Genomic DNA, 17,453 nt, shown 5'->3' with positions numbered 1-17,453 from the left:
ATTTTTTTTTTATTTTTTTCGGTGCCTTGTACGACATGTTCTCAGACGGCTCCAATATATATAAGAATAAAAAAAAAAAAGAAGCACAGAAAAATCCGGAGGTAGGGCGGAAGGGGAAATAGCTGGCGGGCCGTATTTTTGTTATTTTCGCTGATTCTTTACTTTTTGTTCTCTTTTTAAAGAATTACGCATTGTATTCTACGCTTTCTATTCACGTTCTTTACGCTGATGACAGCAATAATAGCGGTTCTCTTAATTTATGATCGACACATTATTAGAGTTTATAGTTAATTGTTGATAACGTTTTAAGGAAATGAAGGGATATATAAAGGCTGCATAGATGATCAATTGATATTCATTTGCTTCTCTTCCCTTTATCATAAATTGGTATTATAAATAAAAAATCAAGAACTATAAAAAACAAATAATAACAAATAATAATACAAAATGGCTTGCAAATGTGGTAACGAATGTGGTTGTGCTACCTGTGCCAACGGTGGCTGTCAATGCGGTGAGCAATGCAAATGTAACAAGAACTCCTGCAGTGAGAACTGTAAGTGCGGTGCTGAGGGTACCAGCTGTCACGGTTCCTGTGGATGCGGTGAGAAGTGTAAGTGTAAGTAAATTTAAGACTTATACCACTTTTTTTGCATAACGAAATTAACAATAACAAAACCAAATAAATAATTCAAAAAAAAAAGTTTTAAATCATATATACAAAATCTTTTTTAACAATATAAATTTCTAATAAATTCTTTATACTATAATACTCATCCATTAAAAAAAATTTCTCCATTGAATCACGTGTGATATACATATAAACGAATCTAAAAATAGCTTTTTGACTTATTTTCGCGATTGCTTCAATATCCGGGTAATATCACTACTATTTGTTTTACGGCTCTTTCCCCCTCGTCCTTTTCAGGTCTTTTTTTTTTTTTTAGCAGAGAAAACCCTGCAGGTAGATGGGGGGAGAATATATAGATAAGAAGGTTTCTCAAAAGACACCGTAGGCCCTAGTTTTTTGTATCACAGAACTAATAAAAAAAAACTATTTATACACAATGCTCATCTCGGTTTATTTACATGATATAAGCCATGATCTGTTTCAGAAATCTAGATATTATATAACAAACAGTAATCTACGCTTCACCAGATATTATTCATACCCTTGAGGGAATATTAAAAACGACACTGAGTATTACCTTTTATAATTATTGACAACAGAAAAATTAGCTTTCTTAAAATCGAAAAATTAGTTTCAGGAATACACAAAGGTACAAACTTAGTAATAGATAAGAATGAGTTCGGTTGTTCCTAGCCAAACCTATAGTCGAGGAACTGATGGTTGTGTTGTGTGTCCTACAGCACCTGCTTGTCCTGAATGTGCGGAGGACGAGAACTGTGTTTTGACAGCGTTAACATGTAACTCGTGTCCTTACACGTACTGTTCGAAAAAGACCAGTTCCTCCATAAGTATATTGTCGAGTGTAGACTCAAATGGTAATGCTGTTAACTCAACGAACTCAACGACCACGGCGAAGAGTTCTGGGTCCCATGTACATGTGGGTGGGCTTGTCTCTGGTGTTGTTGTCGGTGCAGTTGTGGCGTTTACCGTGTTACTCGTATTATACTACTGGAGAAGACATAAGAGAGTGTCCGCTATGCAAGGGGAATACAACTTTAACATGGGCAAAGGTGACGCCGAGAACGGTGACGGAGTAGTCAAGTGGGACAGCAATATAGATTCCGATAATGATGATGATGACGACGACGACGACGAAGATGACGATTTGGATGATGACGAAGACTTGGGTGATAACCTAGATAGAGAAGGCCGTGGCAGTCTTGCACAACAGAAACAATATGAGAGGCGGCCACCATTAGAAGATATTCTAGAGGAAGGAGATGGTGAGGATGAGAGCAATTTTGAAGTTTCGTACGATACTAGTACTAACAAGAGGCCGAACCGTATTATAGAGCAGTTCAGGTTGAAGCCCATGAGACCTCTGAAAGCAGCTAGTGACACCCAGAGTATATATAGTAACAACACGATCCACACCAAAGCGTCATCGAACATACTTCCAATTGCTTATATCCCTGGTGTCACCATCACACAAGGCCGTGCATCGCGTGGCCGTAGCAACATGAACCACGATGATATCATGTCACATATCACGCTGGGTTCATCTATTCTTGGCAGTGAGGATAACTACGATCTAGAAACGTTACCTATACAAGTAATGGGTAGCAATAACAACAACGGCAGTAACCCCCAACTCGTCAACAATCCAGGCTTAAGTATTTCCAATGAAGCCCTGACGGTAAAGAAAGATAAGGACATGCACAACGATCTCAGCCTCACCACGGCCATCCGTGCTAAACCCAAGTTAGTTGCCATTAGGACAGACAGCTCACTAGATGTCACTGCACAAGAAGGTAGTATAAGAGACGTTAGATCGAGTATGGACCGTGCTTCCACCAGGGACGTAAGATTAAGTATGGACAATACATCTACTAGGGATTTTAAGGGCGCATCAACGACATCTCTGTCACAAGATGATCTATCGGATGTAGGCAGTTTTACAGTGGATCTTGACATCTCTATGGAAGATGCAAACCCTTTCAACGACCGCTACGAGGTGTCTGAGGAAGAATAAGCGTTATATATTTTATTCGTAACTAAATAATATTCACAAGTAGATCTATGCTTTTTTTTTATTTTTATTTTTTTTCTCTTTTTTAATAGATATAACACCGAGTACTAGTTCTAGTACGTTTAAAAAAATCCCTCTTATATAACACCGCTATAAACCCGTCCCTACCACTATAAACATAACCCCGCCAAAGTTTATGCTGGTGTTCGGTGTTTTAAGAAAGCACCGCGTGGTGAAGTAACACCGATCCAAACGGACTTATTTACATCACGAGTTTTATTTTTTTTTTTTGGAGCCAGGCCCAATTTTTTTATTATTTCGTAAAGTGAGACCCACAGTGTTGTATTTTGAATGTTGTGTGTTGTGTGGATTATCACGTAATACAGAAGAGTTTGCCCCGAGGGTTTAGCGAGCGAAGCAGAAAACCCACCCCTATATATCCCTTTTTTTTTTTTTTTTACTTATGTTATGTTATGTTATTTTAATTTGATCATTTGATCAATTTTTGATCTGATAGGGATTGGCAATTGGGCTTATGTAGTAAAAGGGGACTTTTTCAGGGGTTGGGGAGGCGCGGAACGAACAAGCACGACAATTGCAGACAGTACGAGACACTAGAAGACATGGGACAGTGGCTATTCCCCTTAATTACACGTTTATTAGTTCTTAATTGTGATACTGTAAGGGGGGAAGAGAGAAATGGGGGAGGCGTGATATCATAATTATGAGCACTTGCTTGTTTCTCTCTCTCTGTCACACTATCAAAGGGTAGATCCTCAATTACATTGGGTTCTATGTAGTATGTGTGTGTGTGTGTGTGTGTGTGTGTGTGTGTGTGTGTGTGTGTGTGTGTGTGTGTGTGTGTGTGTGTGTAGTGTGTGTGTAGTGTCTATGTCTTTCTCTCTCTTTCTATCTCTGTCTCTCTGTCTCTCTGGGTTCTCGAACCCGCATAGTACCGTTACCATCCCCTAGTAACGGTGTCTTTTTGTTCACATCAATTTCAATTCATAATTTTATTTCATGCTTTCCAAATCAATTAGAAGTCTTAGAAAGAGGAAGAGAGAAGTAAACTGACGTATCGATTAGCCCATACATCCATCAAACGGGACTTTCACAGATGCCTATGCCCTCTTTGTATTTTCATTTAATCTTAACAATAAAAATCCCCCTTTTAAAGTTTTTTTTTTTCTCTTTGAAAATCTATTGTATATTGTATATTGTATTGTGTGTATTGTATTGTGTATTGAGTATTGTATTTTTCTTGACCCTGAAGAAGCAATTGATAGAGGTAGACACAAGGTAGAGAGGTAAAGGTAGGAAATTAGGGATTTTGTTCGAAAGGGAAGAAGAAGAAAAAAAAACAACAAAAATCCCAAAAAAATTTCTTGAAGATTTTTCTTCTCTGGAATATAAATAGGAACTTCTTAACTCAATTCTTTTCAATTGACTCTATATACATTTCCTTTATTGCTTAAAGGGTTTAATTTTTTTAATTGTATATTGAAAAAGAATTCTTTTCTATAGAGAGAAAACTAAACAAAACAAATTTTATATATTATTATATATATAAAAACAACAACAAACAATCAAAGAAACAAAAAACAACTATAAATACAATGTCTTTTGGTGATATCGATAGATTGGCTGTTTCTACTATTAGACTTTTGTCTGTTGACCAAGTCTCCAAGGCTAACTCTGGTCACCCAGGTGCTCCATTGGGTATGGCTCCAGCTGCCCACGTTGTGTGGACTCAACTAAATGCTAACCCAAAGAACCCAGACTGGATTGCCAGAGACAGATTTGTTTTGTCCAACGGTCACGCTTGTGCTCTACTATACTCTTTGTTGCACATCTCTGGTTACGACTTCTCCATGGATGACCTAAAGAACTTCAGACAATTGGGCTCCAAGTGTCCAGGTCACCCAGAATTCGAATTGCCAGGTGTCGAGGTCACCACCGGTCCATTGGGTCAAGGTATCTGTAACGCCGTCGGTATGGCCATCGCCCAAAAGAACTTCGCCGCTACTTACAACAAGCCAGGCTTCACTTTGTCTGACTCCTACGTCTACACCTTCTTGGGTGACGGTTGTTTGCAAGAAGGTGTCTCCTCCGAGGCCTCCTCTTTGGCCGGTCACTTGCAATTGGGTAACCTGATCGCTATCTACGATGACAACAAGATCACCATCGATGGTGCCACCAGTGTTTCCTTCGATGAAGACGTTGCTAAGAGATACGAAGCCTACGGCTGGGAAGTCTTGCACGTCCAAAACGGTAACGATGACTTGGAGGCCATCGCTGCTGCCATCGCAAAGGCTAAGCTATCCAAGGACAAGCCAACTTTGATCAAGATGACCACCACCATCGGTTACGGTTCCTTGCACGCTGGTTCTCACTCCGTTCACGGTTCCCCATTGAAGGAAGATGACTTGAAGCAAATGAGAAAGGCTTTCGGTTTCGACCCAGAAAAGTCCTTCGTCGTCCCACAAGAAGTCTACGACTTGTACCAAGCTAAGTTGGCCAAGCCAGGTGCTAAGGCTAACCAAGACTGGGACGCTTGTTTCGCCAAGTACCAACAAAAGTACCCAGAATTAGGTGCTGACTTGGCCAGAAGATTGTCCGGTGAATTGCCAGCTAACTGGTGCTCCAAGTTGCCAACTTACACCCCAGCTGACTCCGCTGTCGCTACCAGAAAGTTGTCTGAAATCGTCTTCCAAAACATCTACGACGAATTGCCAGAAATGATCGGTGGTTCCGCCGATTTGACCCCATCTAACTTGACCAGATGGAAGGAGGCCGTCGACTTCCAACCACCATCTTCCGGTTTTGGTGACTACTCCGGTAGATACATCAGATACGGTATCAGAGAACACGGTATGGCCGCTATCATGAACGGTATCTCTGCCTTCGGTGCTAACTACAAGGCTTACGGTGGTACTTTCTTGAACTTCGTTTCCTACGCCGCTGGTGCCGTCAGACTATCTGCTCTATCTGGTCACCCAGTCATCTACGTCGCTACCCACGACTCTATCGGTGTCGGTGAGGATGGTCCAACCCATCAACCTATCGAAACCTTGGCTCACTTCAGAGCTATGCCAAACTTGCACGTATGGAGACCAGCTGACGGTAACGAGACCTCTGCTGCCTACAAGGTTGCTTTGGAATCTAAGCACACTCCATCCGTCATTGCTCTATCTAGACAAAACTTGCCACAATTGGAAGGTTCTTCCGTCGAGAAGGCCGTCAGAGGTGGTTACGTTTTGCAAGAAGTTAACAACGCTGACATCACCTTGGTCGGTACCGGTTCCGAAGTCTCTTTGGCCGTTGACGCCGCTAAGGTCTTGGCTGACAAGGGTATCAAGGCTCGTATCGTCTCCATGCCAGACTTCTTGGCCTTCGACCAACAACCACAAGACTACAAATTGTCCGTCTTGGCTGATGGTGCTCCAATCATGTCCGTTGAAGTTTTGACCACCAAGAGTTGGGGTAAGTACGCTCACGAATCCTTCGGTATCGACTCCTTCGGTGCCTCTGGTAAGGCTCCAGAAGTCTACAAGCACTTCGGTTTCACCCCAGAAGGTGTTGCTTCCAAGGCTGAAAAGGTCGTTTCTTTCTACAAGGGTAAGGACGTCTGCTCTCCATTGAACAAGGCTATCTAAACAATTTGAAGAACAAAAAAAAAAGTTTTATTTTTCTATTCATTCAAAAATTGTCATAGATAGATGTTTTGGAGAAATTTAGACAGCTTGCTCTTAAACTTTTAGGATACTGGGTATCGAAAGTGTTACATAATTGTAAGTTTTTTCTTCTCTTCCAGAACTGATAAAAATGAGGCTCAAGTTATTTGAGTTCTTGTCAATGTTGTACGCTACTGTTATTTCATGGTTATAGTAATTCATATATGTATAAATTAAATTAACAAAAAATTATATTATATTTTGTTTTTTTTTCATGATTATTATTTGGTCTAATTTCGACTGGTGCGATAATCATCTGCTTATTCTCCTAATGAATACATCTGTATATCTAACAAGAAAGACTATTTCATAAAGTGTATCGAAATGTCCAAATTTCCTCGAAGATGATTTGTCCATAGCCCATAAAGAAAACTCATAAACAGAAAATGTCCAATTATTAATGGACATCACAACTCTATCAATGGGATGATGCCGAACGTATTCGTACTATCGATTTTTCTACACAGTTAAAACTCTTGAATATGTCAAAGGATTTGCAGTAAAGTAAAAGACATTTTTATAAAGGGCCAGCTTATATCAGAATGGGCAAAGTAGCACACGGCTTTGAACAATACATACACAGGGACAGCTCATTTTCTCTTAATAGTATCACAGTATGATGGAAAGATTGAATTTCCTTTCTTTTTATGTCCATTGATGTACAAACGTAGCATTTTTTCTTTTTTTTATTGCTGTTCTTATTATACTCTCAACAAGCTCATCGCAATTACAAACGTTGAAGAACGTCTCGAGAAAGCATTAATCTTACCTGTATATATAACTTCAAATTTCGTAATCACTCTATTCGACTCCCCTTTACTAACCTTCACATATAAGGAACGACTAACTCGTTAAGGAAAATTTTTTCTTTTTATATTATTGCAGACATAAGTATTCATATTTACTACAAGTGGCAAGGTAGTATCAATAACCTAATATTGGCAAAGAATATAATAAAATGACAGCCGAAAATAAGATATCAGTGGCCTTCGTATGCCTAGGAAACATCTGTCGTTCACCAATGGCTGAGGCTGTGTTCAGGCACACCGTCAAACAAAACCATTTAGAAGAGAGATTTGAAAAGATAGATTCCTTTGGTACAGCTGGTTACCACGTTGGTGAGACTCCTGACTCGAGATCCTCTTCTACTTGTAGATCACATGGCGTACCAGTAAATCATAGGGCTCAGCAAATCAGAGCACACCACTTTAATGAGTTTGAATATATTATCTGTATGGATGAGTCAAACTACCGTAATTTAGACCGTTTAAAACCAAAGGGTTCGAAAGCACAGATTTACTTATTTGGGCACTGGAATAGTGACGGGCAGTTCAACAAAATAGTAGATGACCCATATTATGGGGGTAAAGAAGGCTTTGAGTACAATTTCAAGCAGGTAACCTACTTCAGTAAGGAGTTCTTGAAACGTGAACTCGAAGAAAACGTTGAATAAAATCCCTAAAATTCAAGGAAAAACTTGATTTTTAAATAAATTATTTAATTGTGGCATTAATTGTATAAACCCTTTAATACAACATTTTATTCGTATTTTAACAAACCATATCCATAAGACTTTAAGGTATAGTTTATCTTTATAGCGTTTCGTTAAAAAATCTCAGTATTCTCCTGCCTTCAACAATGTTATCATTTCACTTAAGTAAAGTCGCTCAATCGACTGTTGATCATACTGGATTTACATTAAAAGCAAAAGGTATATTGTAAAAATATAATATAATATATAGATATTTATAATATATTGATAATATACCTATTATGAAAATATTATACTAGATTTATTTATAATATCATATTATAAAGATCATTATGATTCATCTTAATATAATAGGTAAATTACTATACATATAATATAGTAAAGTATGCCGGGAATATATCACAAATATATATAATTAATATTATAATAACTATTATAATATTATACTTGTATGTAATTTAGAATAAAATAAATTACGATTAATGATATATTATATTATCAAAGATAGTTACAAGTGCATAGTATAACCAAAAGGTAACGTAATTATGCAATGTTGCCTTTTCTATTATTACTTCTGCTAAAAAAAGTTATTGTAATGCCGTTATATTACTTTTTCTGATTTAGTATTATAAAGAGTTTCCCATCTATATCTTAAAGATTTTCAAAATCTGCTTCATTGTACACGAAATCATTTCCACAACGTCTAGATAACCAACTTTTTCTGAAATCAAAATATCTCCAAGACTCTTCTTCTGATTTGTTCATTCCTGGAGGGAGTTTTTCTATTTCCTTATAGTACCAGCAGCGGTCCTTTTTATTAAATTGCCAATTTCTAATTTTCGCCAACTCTCTTGCTGCCAAGAATTGTTCATAAGTCCCTTGGTAGTGGTAAAATATAAAGAACAAAGTATCAAGATCAAAATTATTGAAAATCTTTGCCAGGGAGGTACGGGAATAGATGTCTTCATAATTTAGGTTTTTACCTTCAGCATCATTTTGCTGAGGTTGTTGGCTCTCTTCGTAAAAAGGATAAATAAATCTAATTGGTTCATTAGGAAAGAAAATGGAGGTTGGGTGGTGTTGAGATAGTGGTTTCTGGTATAGTGAAGGTGAGTCTGCATCCAATGAATCTGGACAGTTCAATAGAGATGATTCCAACTGTTGCACCATTGAAGGTGACATAGTCTCAATTGGTTGTAATAGATTTCTCTTAGACTCCAGCCAGTACTTAATCTCATCTTTAAACAAGGGATTCTCCATTGCCGAAGCGTTCAGTTCCATATCCTTCTCCAATATCGCGTTGATCTCTTCAGTCCTATCCACTGGTTCAATAATTTCATCATTCTCTTCATCTACAACCTGTTCTTCGTTATTTTCATTTGAGGTAGGCTCTTCGTTTGGATTACTATCTTCAATATTATCAGTAGTCAAAGATTTTGGGGTTGGGGATCTCTTCTGTGTTGGTGTAGTAGACACAGGTGCGATCTTTGAAGCTTTCTTGGACGGGCTTTTCTTAGGAGTGTTCTTAACAGAATCATCAACAGCTTGCTGCTGCTGCTGTTGTTGCTGCTGTTGTTGCTGTTGCTGTTGCTGTTGCTGTTGCTGTTGCTGTTGCTGTTGTTGCTGCTGTTGCTGTTGCTGCTGCTGCTGCTGGCTGTTCAATTGACAGCCTATATCCTCGTAGATGGTATCGTACTCTATGAAATCTGGGTCGTCGTTGTTCTCGACGTAGTACTTGATGTCATCATGGAACTCGTTCAGTTTATCCGGTTCTAGCTCGTTATTCTCCAGTAGCTTAAGTATATTCTCCAGGTTCGCGATATGGAACTCATGTCTCTCGATCTGCTCGTCATCCTCTTGCGACTCGTGACTCTCGAGCTGTTTAGTCAGCTCGTCAATGCACTCGTGGATGAAGACGGACTCGTCCCTTTTCTTGAGCTCGCGAGGGTCCTTAATGATATCGGGGTTCGTGAGCGCCTCCTTCGAGAACTGTTTGGTCTTCATCAGCTTTTCTATCTGCTTGAACCGCTCCATATCGTTCTCTATCAGCCGCCGGGTCTCCAACAACACCGTGTCCCGGTCCTTCACATCCTCTTTACTCAACCACGTCTTGATCTGGTCTCTATGCTTCTGCAACTTCTTAATCTCCCGCTTCAGATCATTCTCTAACTTCTCCCTGTAACTCACATTCGAAGACTCCGTACTCTGAAACTTATCGTAGATCCCATCAAACTCTTCCAACCCTTCCTTAACCTTCTTCAAAAGCTTATCTATCTCCTGCTGTAACTTCCTCTGCGACATTGTCCCCACCTTCTATTTTTTTTTAGTATATTCAACAAAAAACAACCAACAAATAGTATTTAATCTGGTTATTTAACTTAATCCTAATACTAAGTTAACCCCTACTATACATGAAAACATGATTATTTCCTATATGCTTAAATTTGAAGCTCTCTCTCTCTCTCTCTCAATAAAGAAAATGGCCCGCAAAAACAGAAAAAAAAAAAATATTCAAAAAAACACGTACGTAGTAGATGATACATGGTCACGCATAGAATACGTCGAACACGATGTTAAAATATACGAATGTGCATGTGATAGCACACAACATACGAATATACATGTGACTACAACACAATGTACGAGATGACATGTGACAGAAACGTACACAAATACAATAAAAAGATTACCCGGGTTGGTCGGTCAATCCTGGACGAAAAAAAACAACAACAAACAACGGCGCCGGGCTCTTCAGCGGGGAGGGGGGAAGGGATTTTATTACTTTATCTTTCTTCTCTTTTGGGCATAGAAATAGCCGTACCAGCACTCCTCACTTTTCTTTTTCTGACTTTTCTTTCTTTTTTTTTGTTTTTCGTCAAATTTTTTTTTTTTTTTTTTTTTATTTTTTTTTTTTGAAGACGACGAAAATAAACAAAGGCCCAATTCTTATATTTTTTTTTATTTATTTTTTAAATGAACAATAACGTCAATCCCTTTTTTTTTTATATTTTTTTATTGGTTTTCTTATATACTTACCATAGATAACGAGGGAAACTAACAACACAACGATACAAATCCAAGAGAAAAGAAATTAAAAACATATGAGTAACTCTAACAGTGCTACGAATACAGCACCTGTGGTTGTTGCTGCCGCCGGAGCGGCAGCTAGTACCACAGGTATAGCAAATGCTAACAGTAATGGGAGTACGAGTAATGCAGTTGAAGAGATGGACCCGTTGACTCAGTCTACTGCTGAGACGTGGCTTTCTATTGCGTCGTTGGCGGAGACGCTTGGAGACGCAGACCGTGCTGCCATGGCGTACGATGCGACGTTACAACACAACCAGTCGTCGACAAAAGGATTGACTTCACTTGCACACCTGTACAGGTCTAGGGACATGTTCCAGCGTGCTGCTGAGTTGTACGAGCGCGCGCTACAGGTGAATCCCGAGCTCAGCGACGTGTGGGCCACTCTGGGCCATTGTTACCTGATGCTGGACGACCTGCAGAGAGCTTACAACGCGTACCAGCAGGCTCTTTACCACTTGAGCAACCCGAACGTGCCGAAGCTGTGGCACGGGATAGGGATCCTCTACGATAGATACGGGTCCCTGGATTACGCGGAAGAGGCTTTCGCTAAAGTGCTCGAGCTCGACCCTCACTTCGAAAAGGCAAATGAGATCTACTTTAGACTCGGAATCATCTACAAACACCAGGGGAAATGGTCCCAGGCCCTGGAGTGCTTCAGATACATCCTAGCACAGCCACCAACACCACTACAGGAATGGGATATCTGGTTCCAACTGGGAAGCGTCCTAGAAAGCATGGGTGAATGGCAAGGTGCCCGTGAGGCCTATGAACACGTCTTGTTGCAAAATGATCACCACGCTAAAGTCTTGCAACAGTTGGGCTGCCTATACGGAATGAACAACGTCCAGTTCTACGACCCTCAAAAGGCTTTGAACTACCTATTGAAATCGCTGGAGGCAGACCCTAGCGATGCAACCACATGGTATCATCTCGGTAGGGTACACATGATCAGGTCAGACTATACAGCAGCCTACGACGCGTTCCAACAAGCCGTAAACAGAGATTCCAGAAACCCAATATTTTGGTGCTCTATCGGTGTCCTATACTACCAGATATCACAATATAGAGACGCCTTGGACGCTTACACTAGAGCTATCAGGCTCAACCCTTACATCAGTGAGGTTTGGTACGACTTGGGTACTCTTTACGAGACCTGTAACAACCAATTGTCTGATGCCTTGGACGCATACAAGCAAGCAGCAAGATTAGATCCAGATAACATTCATATTAGAAAAAGATTAGAGACTCTAACAGCTCAATTGAACAATCCACAAGAAGCTGCAGCTATCCAACAACAACAACAACAACAGCTTGGCCAGCAGTCACAACAAACGCAACAATCACCACAACAACAGCAAGCTTCCATCTCTACTCCTTCCAATGGCAACGTCATACTGTCTAACAATGCACAACAGTCTGGTTATAACCAAGGTAGCGTCCAGATGATGATGAATGGTACTTCTAGCACAAGTCCTCCAGTGATGTTGCAACCAACTTTACAGGCTACCGACCAAGGTAATCCCTTAAACGTTAGATCATCATTCCAAAATGAACAAGGAATCCAACAACAACAGCAACAACAGCAACATCCTTCCCAACAGATGTACAATGGGGCATCACTACAACCACCTCAACAGATGAATCAACCACCACCTATGCAAATGGCCAACAGTCAACAACCACCAGCTTTACAGCAACAACTTCCTCCTCAAACTACCCAACAAGCTCCTCCACAACTGCAACCGCAACAAAATCTAGCTTCTCATGGAAACCCAATGGATATCAAGAATACCAATAATGCTATGCCTTCGGCTAATAACAACAATAACAATATAGGTCAATTACAAAATCAAACACAAGGGCAACCTTTGGAACGGAACATTGCTCAACAGGAACAGGAGCCAATTCAATTACGCAAGATCAATCCTCCAGCTGAGGGTGCTCAACAACAACAGCTTCCTCCACCTCCTCATGATATTCAGATGACCCCTCAACAGGTAACACCACCTCAACCCACAGCTGAAGCTCATAGATTCCAACAAAACCAACAACTACCATCCATTCAACAACAAAGCTTCCAAAGTCAAGGTCAAGAAAATGGTAACATCAATGCATTGGTCAATGCAGCAGTTTCTAGTGCACCAGCAAGCACCGGAGCACCAGCTCCTACTTCTGCAACTACAGCCACCACCGAAGATCCCGTAACTACTCAAGCACCTGCTCCTGCAATTAATACTCCTACAACTAGTGGAGCACCAGTTACACCAGTAGCACCAGTAGCTGAAGATACAAATGTTGTTCCAGCAACCGCAGAAGATAGAAAACCAGAGATCTCTGAATCCGAACCTCCAACTAAAAAACAAAAAGTTGAAGGTCCAGTATCTTTACAAGAAGAGCAAGAAGCTCCAGTTACTGAAGCTCTAAAGGAGGAGACAATTGCAACTGAAGAAGTTGCACCAACTGAAGAATCCAAACAACTGGAAACAGCAGGAGAACCTATGGAAACAGACAGTTCAAAGAATAACCAGCAAGAACAAATTGAAGCACCTGCACAGCCAATAGAACAACAGGTGCCAGAGGCATCTACCGAAAATGTTATTCAAACTACTGAACCTCCTAAGGAGAATGAGGGTGAACCAGAAATTGTTAAGGATGAAACTAGTCAACAACAGGTAACAGAGCTGAAGACTACTGAAATACCTACACAAGATGATGCTCCTGTAGCTGCTGTAGCTGAAGAACAAAGAACCAGAGAACAAGCTGAAGAAGTCCCTGTTCTAGCGGAAGACAAGCACGAAAGTGGAAATGTCGATGATGTTCCTTCCGTTGCTACTACAGAAGTAGCTGCTGACACTGTTTCTACATCCGAAGAACAATCAAAACCGGAAGAGGGAGTTGAAGAAGCAGAACATAAAGAAGCCGAGCAGCATGAAGATGAACAAAATAAGGCTGATCAAACTGAAGCTGTACCAGCTAATACTGAGACCGAACCAGTATCTGATCCTGCACCACAAGAAAATACAACTACTGTTGAAAATACGTCTACCAATGACCAAGTGGCTTCGGATGACTTAAAGTCTACTGCAGTCGATGCCAGTAACGAAAAATCTCATGAAGAAAATAAAGATCTCGAAGCATCAGTTGAACAAGAGGAACCAAAAAATGTCCTTGAAAATGGTGACAGTAAACCAACAGAGGTAACACAAGAACATCAAGAAGAGGATAAGGTGGATGACAACCAAAGCCAGAAAGAAGAATCTACCGCTAATGGTGATGAGTCTAATAAAATAGAAGAGAATTCTGAGACGGTAATTAAACCAACTGCAGAGGCCATTGAAAAGTTACAGGAGGAAGCCAAGCTACGAGAAGAAGAGGAAAAGGAAAGATTGAATGAGGGTAGTAATGAAGAAGCCAAATCTGTAACCAAGGAAACAGTAGTAAGAGAGGTTGAAGAAGATGAAAACTATGATGATTAAGGACACTACTATATTCATTAACATTTTAATACATTATGCATTTTTTATAATGTTTGGAATGTCCAAATGATGTGAGCTGGGTCAGCCTACATATTTGAGAGTTGTAAATAAAAACTATTATCATTGTGTTTTAAAACACTAAGGAAATTTTTTATTTCTAATTTAATTTATACCTAAAATAATTATGATTTAAGTAAATCGTTGTTCTATTAATTTTAATATGTATTTGTGTTCATGGACGCATTTAAATATGTATTAGAGTTAAGAATTACCATTTATATGTGCAAAGCTACTTCAACGCTTTTTCGAGGTCTGCCATGTAAGAAATCCATTTATCAATACCATCGTAAAATGAACAATAGCCTAATCCCTTAAATGAAATATGGTCCTCATTTACTATTAGCAGGTTTGCTTCCTCCATATTTGTGGAATCTTCGCTATCTTCTCTTACGGCCTCCTCATCAATATCCATTTTATCACCCGCTATTATGTCATTACCTCCAATTAGTTCTTGTGTGCCAACAAAACTCTGTGCCATACTATCATCATTACCGCTTATGTTTAAATTGTCTGTTTCTTCTTCTTCGACAGCAGGTTCTGACATAATTTCATGTAAGCTGAACTGTTGCAAACCTTCATCTCTAAATACATTAGATTCTGAAATGCTAGGTCTTTTGCCCTTATTTGAAGAACGCCTTCTACGTTGGAAAGATACCGATGCTCTCTGAGTTGTAACAGGACCCGATTTCTGAGGTGGATTCATCAATGCAACGTCTCTATTTTTCATGGACAATTCGCTATTACGCATTTCAAATCCGAGTTGTTGATCATCCATATCACTTAATGATTCAGAAAGTTTCTGATATATTGGTAAAAGTACGATCTTGTACCAAAGAGTCCAATTCAAAATGTCCGAAATGAGGTCTAAATTATCGTTATTAATATTGAATCTCTTAATTCTAATTAAATCTGTAGTAAAATCGTTCATCAGTTGTATCAGTTTTTTGTTCATGGAACCCAGTTCGTAGTAAGAATGTGATAAGACATCTGCAACTTTTCTATTAGTTTCCATATCATTGGAATCAACTAAAAGATCCATCGGAAATAGTTCCTTTGGGAACCAATACAGACCTTCCGTTTCATCGTAGTCAATAATTTCAAGGATCAGATTTACACCAACAGAATAGTTTTCTGAATTTTCATTTATCCAGGAACCAGCCTCAGGAGAATAAATGTACTCGTAGAATCTCTGCTCTGGGTCTCTTGCCCGCTCAAAATATATCTTTGCTATTGGTTTGGATTTAGAGGAGTAATCATCACTTTTAAAAATGTAGAGCCCAAAACGATTTCCCACGTTGGCTACAGCTTTATACTTAGAGTTCAACGTGTCCTTGAAGAACAGGTTCATGTACTTTTTTAATTCCCTGAAATATTTAAACAGATTCAGCTTCCCATCAGAGGATTTTCCGTCGTTGGCATTCTTCCTCTCGTTATCCGACAGTGTAGACGTATTTGCAGCAGAAGATACACCACTTGCATTCTGGGACGACCCGTTACCACTGGTTCCGTTATCAGAATCCACACTCGAATACGTGTCTAATAGATACAGAAATTCCAAGTTGTGGTGAAACTCCTGCAACGAGTCGTAATCTGTCAGCGAGTTCAACAGAATATTAGATCCTTTCTGCCCTTGTCCTTGTCCTTCCTGTTGAGATTCCACTATCTGCTCATTATTGTAATCGAAATTATCAAAACTAGACGCCAGTACCAATTTCACATCCTGTACCCTCCGCTGAACTTTGTTGTAGTCAATATCTATAACTATAATCTTCGAGGCAGTAGACAGTCTCGAAATCTCGCCGTCAAGCTCATCAATAAATGACTCCAGACCCATAGACTGACAAAGCTTCGTCACATTGTCCAACGTTATAGCTCCTGGCTTGTAATCCTTCAGTAGGTCTATAAGTTCCCCTAGAACTTCCACATACTCATCAGCCATCGTTCAAAATCCCACTTTTTTCCCTCTCAGTTACACTACCCAGCAACAGAACCCTATATACAAGCTCACTAGCCTTCAATTGCTTGATATCGACCGGTTTACTTAAGTTCAGTTGCATGTTTTGGTTAGGTTAGCTTATATTCAGGCTATTGAAGAGGGCATCCCAAAATGGCTTCTCGAGATACGTCCATAGTGATCTCAAAGAAAATTTTTTTTATTTTTAAAAGAAAACTGCGATGAGGTTGGGATTTTAAGGCAATATTGGTTAAAATTTGACCAATATTGGCTGTTCTTTGCTTGGTTTTTGGATCAATTGAGCTATTTGAATTGATCAGGGTATCTTTAGTTTATTCAACAGGATTCAAAGCAGAAAAAAATAAAAAAAATGAGCGAAATCACACATCCTACTATTGTTGATGGCTGGTTCAGAGAGATCTCTGACACTATGTGGCCTGGTCAAGCCATGACTCTACGAGTTGAGAAGGTTTTGCACCATGAGAAGTCTAAGTACCAGGACGTGCTTGTGTTCAAGTCTACTGACTACGGTAATGTTTTGGTCTTGGACAATGTGATTCAGGCCACTGAGCGTGATGAGTTCTCCTACCAGGAGATGATCACTCACCTGGGTTTGAACTCCCATCCAAACCCTAAGAAGGTTTTGGTTATCGGTGGTGGTGACGGTGGTGTCCTAAGAGAAGTTGTCAAGCACGAGTGTGTTGAGGAAGCCTGGCTATGTGACATTGACGAGGCCGTCATTAGATTGTCCAAGGAGTACTTGCCAGAGATGGCCGGTGTGTACTCCCACCCTAAGGTCAAGACCCACATCGGTGACGGGTTCCAATTCTTGAGAGACTTCCAGAACACCTTCGATGTTATCATTACCGACTCTAGTGACCCTGAAGGTCCAGCTGAGACTCTTTTCCAACAAGAGTACTTCGAATTGTTGAAGAGTGCCTTGACTGAGAAGGGTGTCATCACCACACAAGCCGAGAGCATGTGGCTCCA

The 17,453-nt window shown here is 39.8% G+C and overlaps 4 protein-coding genes across 4 annotated transcripts; 1 reads left to right on the top strand and 3 right to left on the bottom strand.

Moving 5' to 3' along the window:
* Positions 1–1,301: 1,301 nt before the first annotated feature.
* Positions 1,302–2,660, top strand: OPY2 (Opy2p; the record flags this gene model as incomplete). The annotated part of the gene is made up of 1 exon (XM_071051270.1): positions 1,302–2,660. The coding sequence occupies one exon, from the start codon at positions 1,302–1,304 to the stop codon at positions 2,658–2,660; it is 1,359 nt and encodes a 452-aa protein (XP_070907966.1).
* A 773-nt stretch (positions 2,661–3,433) lies between these two features.
* RNJ42_01103 (uncharacterized protein) lies at positions 3,434–3,622 on the bottom strand (the record flags this gene model as incomplete). Its single annotated transcript, XM_071051269.1, has 1 exon — positions 3,434–3,622. One exon carries the CDS (start codon positions 3,620–3,622, stop codon positions 3,434–3,436), a length of 189 nt encoding a protein of 62 aa, XP_070907965.1.
* Positions 3,623–8,534: 4,912 nt separating this feature from the next.
* Positions 8,535–10,184, bottom strand: NOT5 (CCR4-NOT core subunit NOT5; the record flags this gene model as incomplete). Its single annotated transcript, XM_071051268.1, has 1 exon — positions 8,535–10,184. One exon carries the CDS (start codon positions 10,182–10,184, stop codon positions 8,535–8,537), a length of 1,650 nt encoding a protein of 549 aa, XP_070907964.1.
* Positions 10,185–14,738: 4,554 nt separating this feature from the next.
* On the bottom strand, positions 14,739–16,448 carry MED1 (Med1p; the record flags this gene model as incomplete). Its single annotated transcript, XM_071051267.1, has 1 exon — positions 14,739–16,448. One exon carries the CDS (start codon positions 16,446–16,448, stop codon positions 14,739–14,741), a length of 1,710 nt encoding a protein of 569 aa, XP_070907963.1.
* Between the last annotated feature and the right edge of the window lie 1,005 nt (positions 16,449–17,453).

This window comes from Nakaseomyces bracarensis (assembly GCF_045282275.1).
Source record: "Nakaseomyces bracarensis strain CBM3 chromosome Unknown Scaff5_0, whole genome shotgun sequence".
NCBI lineage: Eukaryota > Fungi > Ascomycota > Saccharomycetes > Saccharomycetales > Saccharomycetaceae > Nakaseomyces > Nakaseomyces bracarensis.
This window is presented reverse-complemented; position numbering and strand designations above follow the sequence as displayed.